At 42.5% G+C, this 20,267-nt stretch overlaps 2 protein-coding genes across 4 annotated transcripts; both read right to left on the bottom strand.

The window, feature by feature from the left end:
• Positions 1 to 2,054: 2,054 nt before the first annotated feature.
• Positions 2,055 to 5,684, bottom strand: lmod1a (leiomodin 1a (smooth muscle)). The gene is made up of 3 exons (XM_067240839.1): positions 5,418 to 5,684; positions 2,302 to 4,014; positions 2,055 to 2,156 (listed from the first exon to the last, which is right to left on the bottom strand). Exons 1-3 carry the CDS (start codon positions 5,682 to 5,684, stop codon positions 2,130 to 2,132), a joined length of 2,007 nt encoding a protein of 668 aa, XP_067096940.1. The 3' UTR covers positions 2,055 to 2,129.
• A 378-nt stretch (positions 5,685 to 6,062) lies between these two features.
• On the bottom strand, positions 6,063 to 19,953 carry kdm5bb (lysine demethylase 5Bb). 3 transcript variants are annotated; one of them, XM_067240772.1, is made up of 28 exons: positions 19,702 to 19,953; positions 18,219 to 18,296; positions 17,667 to 17,789; positions 17,222 to 17,392; positions 16,596 to 16,652; positions 15,723 to 15,905; positions 15,398 to 15,491; positions 15,122 to 15,234; positions 14,750 to 14,908; positions 14,328 to 14,447; positions 14,083 to 14,241; positions 13,788 to 13,969; positions 13,485 to 13,647; positions 13,210 to 13,329; positions 12,883 to 13,077; positions 12,369 to 12,550; positions 12,099 to 12,223; positions 11,858 to 12,008; positions 11,329 to 11,443; positions 10,821 to 11,176; positions 9,521 to 9,659; positions 9,226 to 9,405; positions 8,980 to 9,138; positions 8,340 to 8,825; positions 8,124 to 8,208; positions 7,785 to 7,993; positions 7,346 to 7,618; positions 6,063 to 7,038 (listed from the first exon to the last, which is right to left on the bottom strand). In XM_067240772.1, exons 1-28 carry the CDS (start codon positions 19,852 to 19,854, stop codon positions 6,904 to 6,906), a joined length of 4,665 nt encoding a protein of 1,554 aa, XP_067096873.1. In that variant the 5' UTR covers positions 19,855 to 19,953; the 3' UTR covers positions 6,063 to 6,903. The 3 variants fall into 3 exon arrangements, with proteins under 3 accessions (XP_067096873.1, XP_067096874.1, XP_067096875.1); XM_067240773.1 differs by having other exon boundaries at positions 7,785 to 7,990; XM_067240774.1 differs by lacking the exon at positions 16,596 to 16,652.
• Between the last annotated feature and the right edge of the window lie 314 nt (positions 19,954 to 20,267).

Here is a 20,267-nt window from a genome sequence, read left to right as displayed (position 1 = left end):
TCAGGATCCAATGCAGGTTGAGAGGATAAAGCTAACAGGAACATATAGGTGAGAGATTGGAACATAAATGACCAGACTTACAAAGGAACCTCAGTTCACACCTACTCTTACACAATAAATCTGCATATCATTTAATCACCAAATCTGACACATATTTAAACATGACCCTGGTGAGTGTCCTGCTCATTGGTGTTGAGCATGGGTGTGTAAATTATATTGAAAATCTAATGTACAACTAACAACTTCCATGACAAATGTGTGTATTGAGAGATACAGTATTTAATAGTATCTGATATCACAGTAACATCTAAGCAAAATAGCATTTTACATACCTTTACTAACAGAGACCTCTACTTTGATCATGACATCTCTTCCCCATTGATCAAGTCCACAGTAATATGATCCAGCATCTTGAGATACCAGGTGTTTGATAGTAACAGTAAAAGTGCGTCCATGTACATTGTCATAGAGGCTAAATCTTCCATTCTGAACTACATCATTAGCTTTCTCACTTTTGATGAGAACACTATTTTTGGTGGTGCAGGGGTGTTGACACAAGTATTTAGGTACATTCTGATATCCATCTGGATATGAACAGATAATATCTAAACATCCACCTTCTCGTCCATGTGATCCAATTTTTCTTTTCCCGCTCACGTCACAAAATAAACCTTGATGAAAAGAAATCTGCAATTGTCTATCACATTGTAAGAATGAACATAAAACACAAAGAAAATACTTTGCAATGTCTTAAAAATATCATACCATATTTGAACTACCAGTGTAATATAAATACGTTTTCATTCAAACTTACCTGTCAATAAAAAGAAGACCTTAAAATTAGTCATTTCCACACATAAGAAAAATGCTAATGCATAAATCTATCTCTTTCAGCACAATCAACTGCGGTGGCCAATGGTTGTAATTGTATTATTATAGGAAGTAGGACATTCCCTGGGTGCTGTCCTAACACCAGGAAGGAAGTTTCACAGACAAGTACAATATTTTGCAGACACATCCCAGGAGGTCCCACTATTGTTCATCATCGACATTGTAAACCAGGTTGTCAGCTATGCCTTATTTAACCCAACTAAAATAACATTATTTGGTAGCTTTACATTACATACATAGGCCAAAAAGTGACAACATGTTCTGTGAACAACAACTACGAATTCTCAGCCGTGTTGGCCACTGAAGGGCTTGTCAAGTACACTTCATTTGAATATCAAATACATTCTACCACACACTGATAGATTAAAACATTACACATCCATCCTCTACTTATAAGAAACCAACCTACACATGTGTAGATACTGTATGTTACTTTGACTGATACTTTGGCACTGAGATTCAGTGATTATAAGTGGGTTTGTAAAGAGACAATAGTGTTCTTAAATGTGGCAGCTTGCAAATGTTTCCTTCTTCTCTTCCCCTTTTCATCTTCCTTTAATCCCCATGATCCTCCTCCTTCTAACCTTTCACTGTCTGTGAAGGAGCAAGACACCCTACTGGCCATTCCCTGGTAATTAAAGTGAGTAGAGGAATTATTCTTACATCATACCATCTTCACTGCAGACTAAATATGGGCATCGCCTGGACGCAAAAGAAACAAGCTTTGAGATCCAACTAAATGACACTTAAGTCCTTGGGCAAGGCACTTCACCCTACTTGCCTCGGGGGAATGTCCCTGTACTTACTGTAAGTCGCTCTGGATAAGAGCGTCTGCTAAATGACTAAATGTAAATGTAATGTAATGTAAGTCAACAGGAAGGCCTACTGGAGACTTATATGTAACTGCAAACGTAACTCATACATGTAATTGCAAACTACTATGTGCCTCATGTTGTGTGCATATTATTACCAAGTTATTAAATCTAAAGCTTGTTATTCAAACAACCAAGTTGTGAACATTTAAAAAAGGACTGTAGTCTCTGTGGCCTTGTTTGGAAAAGTCCTGTTTAAATTCCAATAAATAATCATATTGACATATCGTTTGATACCCTCTCAGCCGTACTTTGTAACTTCACTCTAGGTTCCAACATAGTTCTCTAACCCTGACAGAACCACCTGTATATCAATTATCTGCAATGTAAAATTAATGTAATATATGACTCTTCTTGGTTTGGTTCCTAGCGAAGCAGCTTTGGAACATCAACCTGCAAGAAAGAAACAGACATTAGAGTATAATGATTAAAGATATACAGATCAAAAATATGAATTAAAGTAATTGTGCACACACTGGTGAGGACCACTTTTCATATTTCTCTCCATGCAAAACCATCACAGTACAGCTGTTCTAACCTTCTTGAGAACCTTTAAGGTGCTGTTACAAATAGAAAGCAGCAACTGATCCCTAGAGTTCCTCCCTCCCTCGTGGCATGGAGTCTGCCCATTAGGTTTTCTCTGTGTCACTGGTGTCAGGGACTTCCTTATGGACACGCTTTCTAGTACAGGGGCGGGTGGAGGAGGTGGAGGTAAAACATCCACTGGCCTCGGTTGTGCACTTTCTGCATTAGGGGTTGTTTTGTAGGAGCGTTTCATCGAGGATTGAACAGTGGTGATACTCGGAACAGGCTTGCCCTTTCCTTTGACAAGAGGCGATGTGCATATTTTTTTGTTGGTCTGATCCATGTCTGAAGGGAGTTTATGTGTTGCCTTTCCAGAAGTTTGAACCTGCTGAGATGACTGGTGAGATGTTTTCCGATTCGATGCAATCTGCAGATCCTGATCAGCCTGTTTCTTGTCCTGCATCCTGCGTTGCCTCTGCTGATCCATATTCCTGCTCAGGATGTTAGTCATGGTCATCCTTGGGCCAGCCAGCTCAAAGTGGTAACCTAGTTTCAACAACGTACAGTTCTCCCTCAAGGTCTTGGTCATTTCCATCTCTGTCTTGCCACCACAAATGTGCCGTTGGTTGTGGAAGCGCAGCTCGGTGATGCACGTGTTGCTCTCCAAGGCATGTATCAGGGCCAGAATGCCTTTGCCTGTAAGGTGATTGGAATCTAGGTTGATGCTGGTCAGACAGGTGTTCCTCCGTAGTGTGTTGGCAACAGCAGAAGCTACACGGTCATCAGCTCTGGTATTTGCCAAAGCAAAGGTCTTGACGTGCCTGTTGTCTAATAATGCCTCTGCAAACTGAGTCAGAGTCTGAGTCTTTATGACATCTGAGTTGTTAACATTGAGCTCAGTCAACAAAGGATCATCGTTTCTGACTCTTTCAAGAAGTTGGTCGAACATGCTGGAGACGTCTTCCTCTTCCCTTACTTCCTCAAGTGCTGAACCTTCGCTGTTGCTGCTCTTTAGTTCTACCTGGCTGGATTTACAATGTTTATGGACAGTTTTTTCAGTTGTATTATCATAGTCTTTCTCTCTCTCCCTTGAAGATTTTCTTTGTTTCACAGAGTTTGTGTTTTCCCTTTTATCATGGTCCTTCTCACTGTCCCTCTGGGCCTTTATGACTGGAACCTTAAAATCTGTTTCTCTGTCCCCATCCTTTAAAAACATTCCCATCTTACTATCTGTCAGCTTCTGTGATTTTCCTTTCCTGTCCTTCTCCTCTTTCTCCCCTTGTCCCTGCAATTTTGAAATGAGCTCTTTGGTTTTGCAGTCTATTTTCCTTCTACAATCTTCTTTTTTGTCCTTTTCAGTTTTAATGTAATTTTTGCTTTGTAATTTTGAGATGAGGTCGAGTGTTTTGCAAGTGCTTTTCTCCTTTTTCTTGCACCCTTCCTTTTTCTCCTGTCCCACCTGGCTCTCTTTGTTTTTCTGAATGACCTCATCTCCCTTACCTTCACCCCCAGTCATCTTATGTGGACTTTTTTCCTCTATGACCTTTTGACCTTTGTCAACATATTTGAGTTTGTTGTTGTCTGGGATTTCCTCTTTGCATCTGCCCTGCTTCTGACTGTCGAAGCCAAAGCCATCCTGGTCGTCTGGCACAGAGAACAAACTCTCACAGCTCTTCCCCATATTCTTCAAGTTCTCTTGTTTCGCTCGGCCAGGTTTAGAGTCCCCCTTGAGTGTGGAGACAAAATATATTTTACTGCGCATAGTATCATTTACAACCCTAAACACTACTTTTCTTGTGAAATGATTTGTAATGACATATACAGTACTTAATTGGGACTGCTGTTTGTTTAAAATATAATTTTAAACTTTATAAAAACCAAACCTCTGCTTGGTAACATAGGTTAGTATTTTGTATTCCTCGCCAGGCAACGTGTTGGAAGGGTTTTACAAGTTGCTGTCTAAAGAGCTACTGCAGATGTGTCCTTAAAAGGAAGTGTGTCTAAGCCTCCGGTTGAGGAATTTCATTTGTCTTCAAATTGGGAGCAGCATGCCAACATGAGCAAGCCAGCATTATATCTGGAGCTTATATCTTTCATTTTTGAACTAAGGGAGCAATGTAGAGCTTTATGAGATGTACAGTAGAATGTGATTTTGTTTTTGCATTTCTTTATAAGTCTTGCAACATCTTAGTCAATTCATAGAACATTCATAGCACTGTGCAATAAAATATAATTATCATAAATTATTCAAATATCCTTATTAATAATATACATGCCAAGATGTAAACTACTCAGCACTCATAAATAAAGGCAAGTGTAGACACCTAAGCCAAAGAAGGTACACATGTATAGTAGCAAATTGTAATGAAGTTCTTGTTGTTACCAGGTTTTTGTCTTGCAGTTACCATGAAAAGCCTCCATCTGTTCTTAGGTGTTTGTCTCCTATAATTAGAGAGGGGATTTGCTCTTTAAAGTTCACTACTGGTAAACTTTGATAAGGGATAATTTGTTTTCAAGCTGCTTAGCAACTTTAAGAGTGATGATGCCCAGGTGAATAGATGACATTCTGCCTTTTCACTCTGGGTTTTCCAAACCCATACTCTGGACCTTTTACAAACAACAAGACTTCTCATTAAGGTCTGACGGCTGTCTCCAGATAGATCATGTTTCCTTACATCATTCCACCTGTTGAAGTTTGTATCCACAACGCTGAGTGTGAATAAACCAAGAGAAGCCCTGGAACTAAAATGTCTAAGAGTTATCAATTCTTATCAGTTGGGAGTAGCCTAAACATGCACAAAAACGTGTCTTTCCACAATAAAGTTGTCGTTACACATTACATTTCAAGTACAATTAGCCAACTTGTTACTCAACGTTTTATCACTATTCAATTTAGATTACATTAAATGCAATACTCTGGTCTAACCATTAATAGCAAACCCTAAGATGAATCCTCACGCCACTGCACCATGTTTGGAATCTAGCTGGTGGATTCCATAGTTACCATCTCTGACATTCCGCTCATAATAGTCTGACTATATTAAGCTGATGGTGTACGGTATGGCCAGGATAAACGTCCAGGTAGCCTATATCTAAACACGTTGACAATTTCTGAAAAAATAGTCATACCTCAAAGCTCAACTCTCTCTCAATTAGTTTCTTGGTCTCGCGCTCACAGAAGTCCAGCATTGCCCCTCTGTTGTATTGGATTGACGGCTGCTTTTCAGTCTGGTTTCTCTGTCTGAGCCCGACTGGCACAGCTGGGTCCGGATCAATGTCGATAAACTCATTTTCCAACTCTTCCACCTCAGCAGACGTTAAAGATGCCAAAAGATTGTCAATGTCACATTCATCCTCGCTCTCTTGCTTCTGATTTGGACCGTTACTCCCGGACATGATTAGCCACGATAATGCAGTTTTCTATGATCAAAACCTGTGAATTATACACGAGGGTTTTCCTTGGAGAGCTGTTATATTTTGGCCATGAGACTAGAGTGTCGGCCTATCAGATGCACTCAACCGGACCGCCTATCTTAGTGGCTCCTGGAGATCCAGTGCTGGAGTCTGACAGTTTCACCAATTTGCGACAAAGCGCCCAAAGTAATTATATAATTTTTTGGGTCAAACTTTATCTATAATACCTGGATAATTTTTAAGTACTCATCATTCTCGTAATTTGCCTGCGTCAAATCATGGCAAATCTTGTGCCTCAAAAGGGATTAACTATATACATTAAAATGGCGTCATCTAGCGGTTGAAAAATCGAGTCAGATGATGTTTTGATATTAGAACAAAACGTTTTATTCCACAATATAAACGGCAACGTCTTCATCTGCCCCGCACTCTCGCTTCCCGAAGTTACCTACCCAAAGTACATAATGTGTCAGAAAAAGTACCATTAAACAGTTCCTTTATCCTTCTGTCTGCTAAATCTCTATTCCACAACTGTTACCCAACAACCTATTAGCTTTCTGTACATGAAACCATTGCTAAAGCACCAACACACATTTTAGCAGAGATCAAGCCATTAAAGCCAAATCAGACAAACATTATTGCTCAGATAAATAAAACTATTCTACAAAAAATTGTGAATAATTATATAATTAAGATGAATGTACTAAACACTGGGGTTTAACAAAAAAAGGTTATCATTTATTTATTTATTCAAAAAATTTTAAGGGGAGGTGTCAAATCCTCTATCCTCTCCCAGTTTCTCTGGTTTTGCATGCAAGGACGTTCCAAAGAAAGTATTAACCCTTGATCTTAACAGGGTGCATCATTATTGTTAAGACTCCTTTGCAAACGTGTGATGGAAACCCATGCAGATCCCACATCCCCATACTTATTTAGACAACCACAAATAGATCATAAGAGGAAAGAAATATAAGTAAAAAATACAAAAAGTAAGCAAATAGTATAGTTCGGGACAACAATCCAATATAGAGGAGATAGCACCGTAGTTACAAAGGGGATGGAAAGGGAACCACAGGGCAGGGGGAACTATGGAGGCGGGGTCAGTGACACATCCAGACTGGTGGCTGACTAATGGAGTGAGGATGAGCAGTCCTCCAGGTTTCCATCCCCAAAAAAACCTCTTCTGTTTACTGTTTTTTCCTCACTTCATGTGTCCATCCTTTAATGTACAACTGACACAAACGTAGTCCTCCTTCTCTGCCAGCTCGGCCGACACGCCAACACAGACCTGGTGGAACCACTGGTTACAGCTGCCATCACACTGGACCCAATCCACCTGAATTGAACAACACTTTATTTTAACACACTAACCAGACTAAATTACATACAAATAAAATCTAAAAGGAAAAAGACTAAAAAGACTAATATATACTTTTATGGGTATCAATGTATATATTGAAGTGATGAGTTTACTTTTCACACTGGCATTACAACACCTACAGCATTATCTTAAACACGTGCTAGTGGGTGAATAGAACACACAAGTATTTACATGGGGATATTTTCCAGTAATCTTTTTGCACTGAAGCCTACAGATACACTGGTGGGTCAAGCAAGTCTGTTATCTAAGTTCCTCGGCTCACCTCATCTCCCTCTGGCAGCTGGCATCTTTCTGCCGGACACATGACCATCTCCTCATCAGAGTTGTCGGACTGAGAGAAGTCTGAGCGAGGAGAAGAGGAGGTGGAAGCTGCTCGGCGCTCCAGGTTCTTGTCTTTGTTCACCTTCTGGCGCTTGTGTTGGAGCTTTTTGGCCTTGTCCCTGCGTACCGCTTCCAGACCCGCCCTCTCCAAGCGTCGCTTGGCCTTCTTCTCTGCAACGCTCACCACCTCCCTCTGCGTGTCGTGACCTCCATTCTGGAGCACATTAAACACAACAAACTGTAGTTTCTCCCCAGCGCTGAAATTCCATGATAAGTAAAGAGTGTTACAGGGACACAGCAGAGCTTTCAAGGTAATGCCTTTGACATAAGCACACAGTGTACAATGTTCCATAAACACATTTTTCAGCATGCTCACTAACCTCATTTTGTGGCTGATTCCTTCCCTGAGATTTACACTGCTTGTGATTGTCACATTCTGAGGGGTCATCCTGTGACAACATGTTGCCGCCGGTGTGTTGACTCCTGAAGCCGTTCAGTAACATGTGGTAAAGGCTAGGGATTTCTGGTGGGGACACCTGCAGCAGCAGACCTTCAACCATCAACTCCTCCAGCTCCGGACTCAAACCTGCTGACAAAACCAGGCGTCATTATCCAGGCATCGTTAAAAAGAGCATGGAGCATTTCAAATATTAAAAGGTGTGTCAACAGTGACACACTATTCCCTCCCCCCAAAAAACTACAACTGGACAAGCACTGACCCTGCAAGGGGATGCACCGCTGCTCTGTGTAGAAGACTGTCTGAACGCTGCTTGTCCTGTTCCACTCTGGAGTCAGATATGGAGCCTGTGTCAACCAAGCAAAACACAGGACTATAAAACAAGCGTTTGCGCTTCGGTTGAAAATGCAGCCGTTCACTTAAATGGTTATTGGTAAGACAAAGGGACTTAGACGTAGAGAGGAGGGCTTTAATTGACCTGTTCGTTTGTGTCAGCGGCGTGATTGGGGAACGCCCTGTCGGAAGGGGTGGGCGGAGTCCTGGGTCTCTCCTCCAGCTCTGGTAGGTCACAGGGATCTGAGACTTTTTCCACTCTGTCTTGCCAGCTGACTGTCCTTTCAATCATGTAGCGCAGCGCGTCGCCCTCTGGCAGGCGTACCTTTATACGTTGCAGGGAGGCCAGCAGGGACAGCGCCATGTCTAGTGGGGGCTTCTCTGAGCGCTGGCAGAGAGGGCACAGCCAGGGCTGGGCTGAGCGGGTGTTGGAGGGGTCCCTCACACACACACTGTGGAAGGCGTCCCTGCAGAGCTCGCACTGTAACATGGCCCCCATGGGGGGCTTCTGACACACACACACCTTCAGGTCCATACACTCAGTGGTGGGGAGGAGCTTCGATTCGTTAGCTGCCCTGAGGGAGGAGAGAGCCTCCATCTCCCTTAACCGCACCTCCCCAAGAGTTGCCATCTGAAGAACAACATGGATACGAGTCAAACAAACAATCGTTGATGTATGATGGTCCTGTTACTGTTACGTCAATACAGTATATAATGTGAAAAGCAACTCATGGCCCCTCCCATCTGCATTGAGATGTGTGGTTAGGTAAAGGTAGTCCCCTTACAGCAGAGGTAGAGTCTTTGCTCTCCAAGAGGGCCCTTTCCACATCACTCAGGCAGTCCAGCCGCACCATCCTCTTCTTGCTGTGCTGAGGGCTATCTTTCGCTTTCTTGGACTTCCTTTTGGGAGACCAGTGTCCAACCTCACATCTCGGACACAGGACCTGTGGAATTCATATTTATTTGTAGCTCTGTCATCCCATTGATCTCTCCACAGGATTAGATCGCACCAAACCAGGAGAGTACTGTACCTCGAGCAAGGTAAAGGATGAATTTCTCCTCAGGAACATTTTGGCTGCGCTCTCCTTCCAGGCCTGCACCTCTGCCACCAGGGACTCCAGCAGCTCCAGGGGCTCCAGGTGGACCTGGATGGCCTGCCCTCGCAGCACCATGTCAGACAAGCTGTCCAACATGGGGACACAGCCTCCAACCTGAAACAGATACACGTGTCTTCAAATCATATTTCCAATCAGTATTGTTCACATGCAGACCAATAGGTTCTCCTCGTCTCGGGGTAACCCAAATCGTGGTCACTTGCTTCCATACCTGAAGTTCTTCAGCTTCCTGAAGCCACTCTCTGGCTCTGTTGATGGAGTCCTTCAGCAGTAGACAGTTGGGGAGGTAAGCAGGGATGGACTCCACCTTGGCAGCAGCCCCCGTCAGGGTCTCTAGTGAGTGGGGGGGCCTGGAGGAGAGCATCACACAACATCAGTTACCTCTGAAGACTTTGACACACACAGTTACAGTGTAGACAAGCCCGGCAGTGCAGACCCATATCTTCCTGAAATAAGATGATGTGGACATCATAGAGAATTTGATATGGAAACATGTTTATGTTACATTGATTATTAATTAATGGAATGGATATGCTATCATTGGCACATCTCTCAACTCCTCCAATCCTGCTCTCAGAATAATTTGATTAAAGTTTTTCATGTTACACATCCATTCACATCTTGTGGCAAACATTTGATCCAGTGAAGTCAGACATTATGGCTGTCACAGTAATGAACCATGCAAAGTTTTCTACTACACACTGATGACAGTATGTTACCTTGAGTACATCAATACATAAAACTATACACTCCTTGCAGCCAAAATACAGTCTGAAACCATTGCATAGACAGTTGTTGAGATATGAGCTACGCATTACCATTCTGATAAATTAAAACAAAGCATACAGATTTGATTAAAAAAGAACCAAACTATCCAGCCAACCATGATGAGCTACAGTGAGCGCAGAGTATTTCCTAACATTCTACACTCTAAAATGGTAAAGAAAATCTGAATGGACTCTAGCTCTAGGGAGATGCACAAAATCAAACACTCGACTCAATACTAGTTAACTGTGGATATGTGGAGCGCACAGATGTACATTCCAGAGAGCCATGCCATTAAAAGCTTTTTGAGAACGCTGGTGACAGTGGTTATTAAAAAGCACCGAGCACCAATGAAATGAAGGCAGAACTAGATATGCATGCTCACTTTTTGTTGATCTTGTTGAATATTCTAGCGGCAGCATTTTGCACTAGCTGTAATTAAAATGAAGCAAAATCAGGGACACTGACATTATGCTACATAATAAGTCAGTAATCACCAGTCACCAGGGTATATGTTTATACATTAAATGAAAGCAAGAGGAGGATATTCTTTCATTATTACAGGATGAACCTCTCTCTGAGACTAAATGTTTTGCACCTATCTGCCAATGTAGTTAAAAATCGGCACAATCTGAGCATGACAAACGTATGCAATTTACTGTAAACAGTACGTCTCCCTTCACTGAGCAGACCTTGAAGGTTTCGGTCGACATGCCAGTACAAGGATCTCTCAGCACTGCCCTCACCTGGCCTTGAGAAGACTGCTCGCCTTCTCCTCCCAGTGTTCAGACACAGTGAGCAGCTCCTGCAGGCGAGCCATGGCCTTCTCCACAGAGGGGTGGGGGGCCAAGCCCACGCCCTGGTCGATGAGCCTCCTCATGGTGTCCAGGGACAGGGTGGCAGGCTGGGAGCCAGCCTGCTGGACCCCCTCCAGCCAGCGCGCCTGCTCCAGCCTCACCCGCAGAAGAGGCAGCTCAGGCAGTTCCATGTCAAAGTCAAAGCTGATGTCCAGCAGGCCCTGGATCTCCTCTGTTCCTGGAACCTCGTCGGCCAGGACCTTCTCACTGTGCTGTTGGAAGTCCTCAATGCGATTCAGCAGCTCCTGCCACAGAATATTAACAACATGATCAGCAAACATAATTACAACGCATGAGAACAGGGAAAAACGATCAGAACCGATTGTTATTATAGACCTCGTCTACTTTCAGGTTACCCTATCCTACCCCATGCAGTGGTGTGTCACCCACCACCTACCTTCAACAGGGGGGCTTGGCTGAGACTGCAGGGGAGGTTGTACAGCTGCCTAACGAATGACCTCAGCTCCTCCACAGTCAGATGACTCTGGGACTTCCCCCCACCACACCGGTACCTAGGAGAAGGAACCAAAACAGCCTCTCAATAAAACAATTCAACTCATTTTGGTGCTTCCTCCATTCCTACAAGTAAGTCAGTGGGCAAACGAGTGCTTCTCAGAGTGTGATTGTGTGATGCTTTAGTGGATTTGCTGTACCTGGTCTGATTGTGTGATGCGATAGTGGATCTGCTGTACCTGGTCTGATTGTGTGATGCGATAGTGGATCTGCTGTACCTGGTCTGATTGTGTGATGCGATAGTGGATCTGCTGTACCTGGTCTGATTATGTGATGCGATAGTGGATCTGCTGTACCTGGTCTGATTGTGTGATGCGATAGTGGATCTGCTGTACCTGGTCTGATTGTGTGATGCGATAGTGGATCTGCTGTACCTGGTCTGATTGTGTGATGCGATAGTGGATCTGCTGTACCTGGTCTGCCTTTTCCCCTTGAGGAGCTGCTGTGCCACCGAGGCACACTTCTCTGCATCCTGAGTAACCAGACGGAGCTGGCGGAGCTGGTCGTTGTCAGGGAACATGTTGGACTCAGATTCGTCAACGAGGGAGTGGAATACAGCCAGGCCTGAGAGAAGAAGGTGACAGTGGTCACATTCAGGGGACGATTCAGAAATGTATTGTGTGCTGTATCCCTCACGCCGACGCCGCGCCTCACCTTTTTTCTTGTCTAGTTTCGCCTCCAGAGTGTCGGTCACACGAGCGGCCCAGTCGTCGTATGACTCAGCTCGCTGCTTCACAGCGTTCATCATGGGGTAGAGGTCATCCAGTGTAAATCTGTAACTACAGGGTTCATGAGACGCAAAGGAAAACGTCAGTCGAGATTCAACTCCCAGTGAGCATTGCACCCAGAAAATGGCTTGCATAACTTTGTTTCCCAATATCACGTTGAGTGTTTGAGGCCTCTCAGTCAAGCAGCGGGACTCACTTCAGTGTGTAGTTGCTGAGAGGGCAGGCACAGAGGTCCTTGATGTGGTGGAGACACACCAGCACCCCAGGGCTGCAGGGGCAGGTGATGGCAGACAGGTAACAGGTGGTCCGACACTTGGCACACTGCCGTTCATCGTCTTGGAGGTGATCGTATTTCGCCTCCTGGCAATGCAACACTCCCTTTGGGAGCAAGACAATAACACAGCCGTGGTTTTACACTGAACCCTGAGGGAGATGGGGCTAGACTGTGGTTTTACACTGAACCCTGAGGGAGATGTGGTTTTGACTTTTATTTGAGATACCACATGCTCCATAGTGAATGGCAATGGTGTAATTATGAAACATTAACCTCTCATTTACTTCAGGATATATGTAATGTTAAAACACATACAATGATTGAAGGTTTAAATAATATTATGATTCTGCAAATTATGAGTAAGCGACTGTTATTAGGTAGAATTTACAAAGGTAAAAATGATTAATTATGCACTGCGGGAAAGTGTGCTACTCACCATCTTTCGGACTTTCTCTCGCAGGTCTCGCTCTTCTCTGATCATAGTGGACATGTCCTTCTGTACTGCAGAAGCCAGGACTACATCCAGACTGTTGGCCTTGGAGGCCATGTTGCAGACCATCTCGTCATGGGAGAAGACACAGTATCGGTTGAGCATGCGATAATGGTCCACACACTGCCTACCCAGGGGCATCTGCAGCACCAAACAAAAACCCTCCTTTTAATATACATACCACAACAACATTGCCAAAATGTTACTAGTCTATTTATATTATGTTGAACCTTTATGTATAGATATGTTATGTATTATTCAGGAAGGGCATACCCAGTCCACAGTGCAAAAGTTGACAGCCTCGGCAAAGTTGAAGCCCTGGTTGAAGCCACTGTGGTAGGCTCTGGGAAAAGTGATGACAAACTCACCAGCACACTGATTGGTTCTGTAAATCTGTGGTAACAGAGTTAAGATGAACAAACATTACAGGGGTTTCAAGTGCCCCGAACGTAGTCCTTGGTAGTAGTATCACGTGTAGTGGCAAATGTGGGAAAAATATACTGATGTGAGGCCCTCATGGGTGTTAATGTAGCTAGGCTGAGACTCACTGGGACTCCGTGGGCCATGAGGGTGTTAGGGTTCATAATGGTGACCAGCTGGTGCAGCAGGTCAGGCTGGGAGTCAAACAGCTCAGGGGCCAGTTTCCTCATCACCTCCTCCAGTTGCTCCGCAGCAAATCCAGGAGCACCATACCATGTTTTGGGCTCCCCCCTGTGAATAGAAAGAGTTTCAGGTGACACTGCTTCTATATTAAACATGCTCAGTCAAATAAAGCAAGCACATTTAAAAAAATAAAAAAATAAAATTCTCTTAATATTCTGTTCAAGGAAATAGTCAACGGTGATCAGTACCAGTGCAGGTAGTTGATGGAATAGCTCCAGTGGTCCTCGATGTGCCAGCAGAAGGAAGAGAAGCACATGCCCACGTACAGCCAGGGCAGGGTCATCCCACAGATGTCAGCCGTGACATGGGTCAGCACAGAAGGATCCATCATTGCCATGTTGTTCAGGTTCCAACCACACTTGAGATACTTCTGAAGTACAGGAGACATAAGGGGAGGGGGAGTTGCTAAATCTGGACGATGTATGCCAAAACTACACTCGGATTTTAATAGCAAGGTGATTTGGAGGGTTAAAACAGACTCACCTCATCGGCAGGAGCAACCTTAAATCTTCCATTTTTGATGGGGAATCCACTCCCAAACTCCTTGGAGGCTATGTCTGCTCCATACTCGACAGTGACGTCCTCCTCGATGGCCCCCACCAAACGCCAGAACTCTTTCTCCACCAGCTCTGTAGGAACCATCTGAAAGAAACAGGCCAGAGGTTGGATAGGCACAGGAATAGTTTAGACACAGCAGCAGAATAAACTGTAACTGATGCTTCACTTACATGAACTGGCATGTTGAAGTAATCAGATTTGAAGGAGTCTGCCATGTCCCCAAATGCACGCAAGGAATAGTCCCTGTAAGCCTGCTCAAAGCCAAAGGCCTCCTGAGGTTTGCTGCATTCCTGTTCATAGCATTCAATAGAGACAGACCCTTAATATACTCAGTAAGTCCAGTTATGATTTGTTCTATATAGTTAGGCATGCTAACGTTAGGATTACTCGACCTCAAATGAACACACGACAGACTATACAAAAACATTTCATAAAAAAAGTTTCATATTCATAAGTTTCATATTCAACAACAGACCCTCTGTTAGGATAAGAGAAGCACAACACTGGGCTCTTATGTTTATGTCCTCATCTCCCAAGTTCTCCCTTGATGCATACATGGTTCATTAGCGAGTTGTGAATGTGTTAGAATCACCTGAGCCAGGCACTTGGGGCACCTCCAATCCCCCTTTGGGACGTCGCTAAGAGGGGGGATGAGACAAAATGTGTGGTAGCTGTCATCACAGCCATCACACAGCAACAGACGGTCCTCGTCAGTCCCACTGCTGCACACCAGACACACGTACAGGTCCACCTGCAGAAGAACAGGGGATCGGGCATTTGTTGTGAGTGGTTGAGTGATTAACTTTTGCTGAGTGGTTGAGTGATTTACTTGATTACGTTTGGTGATTGAGACGACTACAGATCTTTATTACAGAGTAGACAGAGGATGTAAGTATACACACATATAAGATAGTATATACGATAGTACTAATTATAACTCACAGAAAGACAAAGGTAAACTTACTGTGCTCACTGGAGGGGCTGGTTTCTTATACCGTGACTTGTTTTTGTCTGCTTCGCTCACCGGTTCCTTACTCTCCTGGGGCTCCTGTTTCACTGGAATAGGAATCTCTTTCTCTGTACAGCAAATATAGTACAGGTAGAAATAACACACACAACTGTAAACAACAAATACAAGTCTCCATAATAATACATGGTGTGCCACACGTGCATTCATATAAACTAAGACATTGTACATCAACATTGTATCAAACTAGCAGTTAACAGTGTGTGAGCTTACCTGGCTCAGGCTTAGCTACAAAAGAGCCCATCCTCCTCCTCAGGTTGGGCCTGTTCTCACAGGGTTCCCCTGGTTCTGTCTTCACACAGCCAGGCTACAAAGACAAAAAATATGTTTTCAGTTCACATAGCTTCAACTTTCTGGGTCATGGTCATACAATGCTCGAGTGTGCAACACAACATGCAATGCATATTGATGAAACAAGAAATTGTATTCACATTGGCTTTTGCCAACATTTCTTCAATCTATTTTTACATAGTTGTCTAGTAGAGAGATTGGGAGTGAAAATGGAGATTAGATGGGGTTGATGTAGGATCTGAATTACTGGTTTTAGGTGGAGTTCTTCTGAAAAGTGTGTGTGGCTCTGTTCAAGAGCGTCCACTTCAGATCTCATGCGCTTGGCTCTGCGGGCATTGGGGCAGGTCTCAGTTGGCTGGACAAACTGATGCTGAGCCAGGTCGTGGAGCTTGAACTCCTTATCACTGCTATCCACAGGCATGGTGGGCTTCTTCAAAGACAAAGGGAATATGCACCAAAGGTGAGTCATTATGTATGTTACAAGTGTAGATGTCAACTAGCTACATTGTGTTAAAGGCCATATGCATCACTAATATGTTTTACATTTGTAGTAGTGAAAGCATAAAACTATAGTCTGCAGTGGAAAGGCAGTATATTTAATATATATTACAGTGCTAAACTAATGACATGACTATAAGATATGCTATCTTTTAGGTCCCAAGTTTAACAGTTTGTTATGTTACCCCTCTCAACCGTCCCTGTTCTTCCCCAAAAGGGTTTTGAGACACAAAACATGCTACATCACAAACACAGGCCAATACAGAGAGCAGAAGAACACAGATCAAATAGAGTCAATAGAGCCAGAAAGAGGTTATGCAATTTTATTCTATCTGAATTTTCATGTCCATGATCGAAAGGACAAAATTCTGTATCATTTTGTATTTCAAGTAATAGATCAATAGAATAAATACATGAATCAAATGATAATTGAATTGGACAAAATGTAATTAATTTAAATGTAGGCAAGGTTTTATAAAACCCTGTGTACAATGCATGACAATATGAATTACATTTTTCAATAAAGATTAAGTCCAAATTGTCAAGCCCTTCTGTACAATTCTAAGACTGCGATTTGTTAATTCATAGACTTATTGACTTTGTAACCATGACACAAACATACCTTCTCAAGATCAGGATCAGCCACTAAACGCATCAGTTTGGAAGCTAGCTCTGGCGCCTAAGGCAAGAGAAAGCTTGGATGGTTACACAAAAATTTAGAGTGACCTCTCCACAAGAGGTCACCCAGATCCAATTCATTCTCAGTTTGTAGGCTTTCTCTTGCTGGAGTTTTGGCACAGAATCTTCTTGTGTCCAGTGACTAGACACAAGAAGATAAGCTACTACTGCTCAACACATGGAATGCAACTGTTATCCTATCTAAACAAGCATAGAAGGGCAAAATACATGTCTCCTGGTCAGTTCATGCACAGTCCTCTCTTGGCTAAACATAGCACTATATTGTGCTATGCACCTCTTAGTGTTGTAACAGAGCAAGAACAGCTATTGATATTTTTCACCAACATTAGCACTTATATGTGTATCCCAAACCCCACACAGAAAGTGTCTCTGGCAGTATTTAGTCAGAGATGCTTTTCTTTTGGATGACACTGACAAACATCTCCTATATGAATTATAGTTATATTTTAGTTAGTAAAAAAAAAACAGCAACTGGTGTTCTGTGTGCAACTGGCTCATCACAAGGCTGAGGCAGATTAACCATTAATATGTTGAACATGTTCTACTCACCAGAAGGTTTGCTCCACTTTGGAAGAGGTTATAGGGGTAGAGGATTCTCTCATAGTGTGAACGGAGGTGAGAGCCCACAGCCTTGCCAGGTGCAAAGCCCATGGTCATTGCAATCTTGGTCCATTTCCTCTCTCTACATACAATATCAAATCCCCCCTCATCTGCCACCAGCTTAAAAAAAAGACATCTCAAAGTTAGATTTTAAGTAGATAGATCTGCTGTGAATAGAGCTCTAATCTAATCCTACATCTTTGCACCCAATGCGTTTGTAGCAAAGAGGGTTAGTACTGTTAAAATAAGCAAAAAAATAACTTATACTTATACTGTATGGTTGTGAGGGTTGTCCATATATGAAATTGTTTATACTTTCATCATGCACACTTTATCTCTTTAAATAGCCTAGTTAATTGATAGTTGTTGTAAAATTGTGATCTAACAATTCAACCTTATTGAGTTGATACAGGTCCAAAATTTTGCGCTCCACGTGAGGAATCTTTAGGGCACATCCCTGCAAATCCCAAAATTTTGCGATCTGGTCCAAGAAATTAAGCTTGACTCTAGTCTGTGCCTATTGAGAGGGATACATAGAAATATATTTATTGAAGAGCATACACATTTGAATTACTGCATGATTGCTTGTCATTCAATTCAGCAAAATTACATGGTAGGCCTACAACATCTCTGCCCCAGAAATATATTTAATATTTTGTTGATTGACCAAAGCATTTAGAGTGTGGTTATAGTACAAACAATATAAATGCCTTCAGTTTTAGATCATTAGGAGTATTTCTTGCCAGATATGCTGAGCTTTAAATCAATAAGTTATTTCAGACCACACATTCCACTTGTTTGACCTAGCCTAACCAATTCCCATGTTTTAGCATTGCAATATTTGTTGTTGTGTTGCACTCTAAATGTTGTACTTTACACAAGCATGTCATTACAAATTGTAAGGAAACCAATTAATTCATTTAAAAGAAGTAGCAGATAGACTCACCTCCAATTCATTGAGCCTCTGGATTCGAGGAGTGAAGTGAAGTCTGTCAACATCACAAGCAAATGGAGGCTGCCAGTCCTACCAACACAATAAAATATTTTTGGAAAAAACTACCTAAGAGTAACAAGATGTGTCTATTAGAGGAAGGTCATGGCTACAGCTATGCTAAATATCCCTGTTGGTAAGCAGGTCACAATTGTGGACTCCATTGGCAAATTATGTAGTGAAGTAGTAACAAATAGATACTTACATAGACTATATAATCAACTAGGGCAATTTCATTAGTTCACGTGTAACATGTAAGGCTATAAATGTAGTGTCATCAAATGAAATGAAATAACTTTTTGGATTATATGCTTGAGTTTTTAAGCAAGTCAGCCCAATGTTATTGATAAAGGACAGGATTTTGTTACCATTCTTTTACAGTACTTTAAGCACACCTACATGTGTAAAGAACCTACAAAATATAACAATCTCAAGAATCCTCTAATTCCTTGTTTGAACTCACTAGCCAACATCTACCACAGGCACACAAAATGGCCAGATGGAACACTCACTGAACAGACCAAGCTCACCACAAAGCCAACATGGAGGACAAGGCTTGTTGGGTGAACCTTTCATAGCCACCATGCACTACCATCAAGAAAACAGCAATGACGCCGTTTACAATTAATAATAATGGTAAATGTATAACTGGATGGCAGGCTATAATTTAGGTCATACATATGTTATAGAACATTTATTATTAAAAAAACAAACAACAAATGCACACAAAAAGACTGCAATCCAATTTCAAAACAACATACAACATATTGCTACTGTGTATAATGTGATAAACTAGGTTTAATACTAGTTTAAGCGAGCTATATCACACTGACAGCTCGCTCACTTGCTCAACTGAAAGCCAGAAGTAACTTGATGTGTCCCTACTACTAGCTAGTGTTTGGCAAGGAGGCCTACTGTCATACTGTTGGTTTTTTTTTTGTGCCAACCTGAAAGCCACGAAGATTAGTTTCAGTTTCTAAACAAACCTTGCAGTTTATTTAATGCTTTAGACCTAACCTAACATGTTGGGCCTCCTCGAACCGATATTCTTTCTCGACTTCGGATTTTAAGCAACCTACCCTGATAGCCTGTAGCCTACACACAGTCACCATACAGCTAGAAGCTAGTTAGCTTTCAGCCGGTTCCATACAGAAGTACAAGAGCAGTAAAGCAACTTAAGGCATTCCCACGTAAAAAAAAAAAGACTGCCGCCATGCTGGCTATTAAATGTTAATGAACTACAAATGGGACTAAAAAAGGTTCAACTTCATGATTGCTGCTAGCTACACAAAAGAATCAGAATATCCTTCATTCCGCCATGTTGAAAAGTCCCTTTAAACCCCGTCCACAGTGCTCGTGCTTTATCCATCCTTATTCTTGAGATAACACTGTCAAGAGCATCTGTTGAATTGGTGTGAAACACTTCAATCACACTTACCGGAGGTGGGCGAACCTTGCATATTCCAGTTTTTTCCGCTATTGGACGGATCTTATTAATAAAAGCAAAAGGATCACCGAATTCTTCCCAGCTGGGTTCGAAGACTGGGCACTCCGGAGGAGACCTGAACTCATCTAGTCGAGGCTGGGTCATCGTTGTGAACAGTTCTTATAGCTCAGACAACACAGGTTGACCGGTGGCAACAAGGTGTCACCGTGCTATGATTTGTCTGGAGGTGTAGTCTAGTAGCTAATTTCCCAACGTCAGGTTTCCTTCTACTCAAACGGGATCAACATGAGAGACAGCTTACACACACACACACACACGCACGCACACTGAAACGAATGTTCTAAGGCTGTGAACACGTCCGCCTAAAGAATTAGACACCAAATAGATTTCCTAAAATTGGAGGATTTTGACCGCGGATTCAGTTTCTTAAACGTTTTTTGTCATATAAAATGATAGTATATCAGTTCAAATATATTATTAATGATAATTCATTATGCAATACATAGATTTGTCCTATATGGCAATTTTGTTCGTATTAATCCGATGTATCATGAAGA

The sequence above is a fragment of the Osmerus mordax genome, chromosome 7, assembly GCF_038355195.1.
Source record: "Osmerus mordax isolate fOsmMor3 chromosome 7, fOsmMor3.pri, whole genome shotgun sequence".
In the NCBI taxonomy this organism is placed as follows: Eukaryota; Metazoa; Chordata; class Actinopteri; order Osmeriformes; family Osmeridae; genus Osmerus; species Osmerus mordax.
This window is presented reverse-complemented; position numbering and strand designations above follow the sequence as displayed.

What these genes read in the sequence shown, in the direction of transcription:
- kdm5bb (XM_067240772.1), bottom strand. Translation starts at nt 19,854, where the DNA reads ATGACCCAGCCTCGACTAGATGAGTTCAGGTCTCCTCCGGAGTGCCCA. An exon ending in ACCTGTATCAACTCAATAAG is followed by an intron (nt 17,393 to 17,666) that starts GTTGAATTGTTA and finishes CTTTTTTTTAAG; the next exon opens with CTGGTGGCAGATGAGGGGGG. An exon ending in TCATGGCCCACGGAGTCCCA is followed by an intron (nt 13,330 to 13,484) that starts GTGAGTCTCAGC and finishes CTGTTACCACAG; the next exon opens with ATTTACAGAACCAATCAGTG.
- lmod1a (XM_067240839.1), bottom strand. Translation starts at nt 5,684, where the DNA reads ATGTCCGGGAGTAACGGTCCAAATCAGAAGCAAGAGAGCGAGGATGAA. An exon ending in AGAGAGAGTTGAGCTTTGAG is followed by an intron (nt 4,015 to 5,417) that starts GTATGACTATTT and finishes TCCACACTCAAG; the next exon opens with GGGGACTCTAAACCTGGCCG. An exon ending in CCTTAAAGGTTCTCAAGAAG is followed by an intron (nt 2,157 to 2,301) that starts GTTAGAACAGCT and finishes TCTTTCTTGCAG; the next exon opens with GTTGATGTTCCAAAGCTGCT.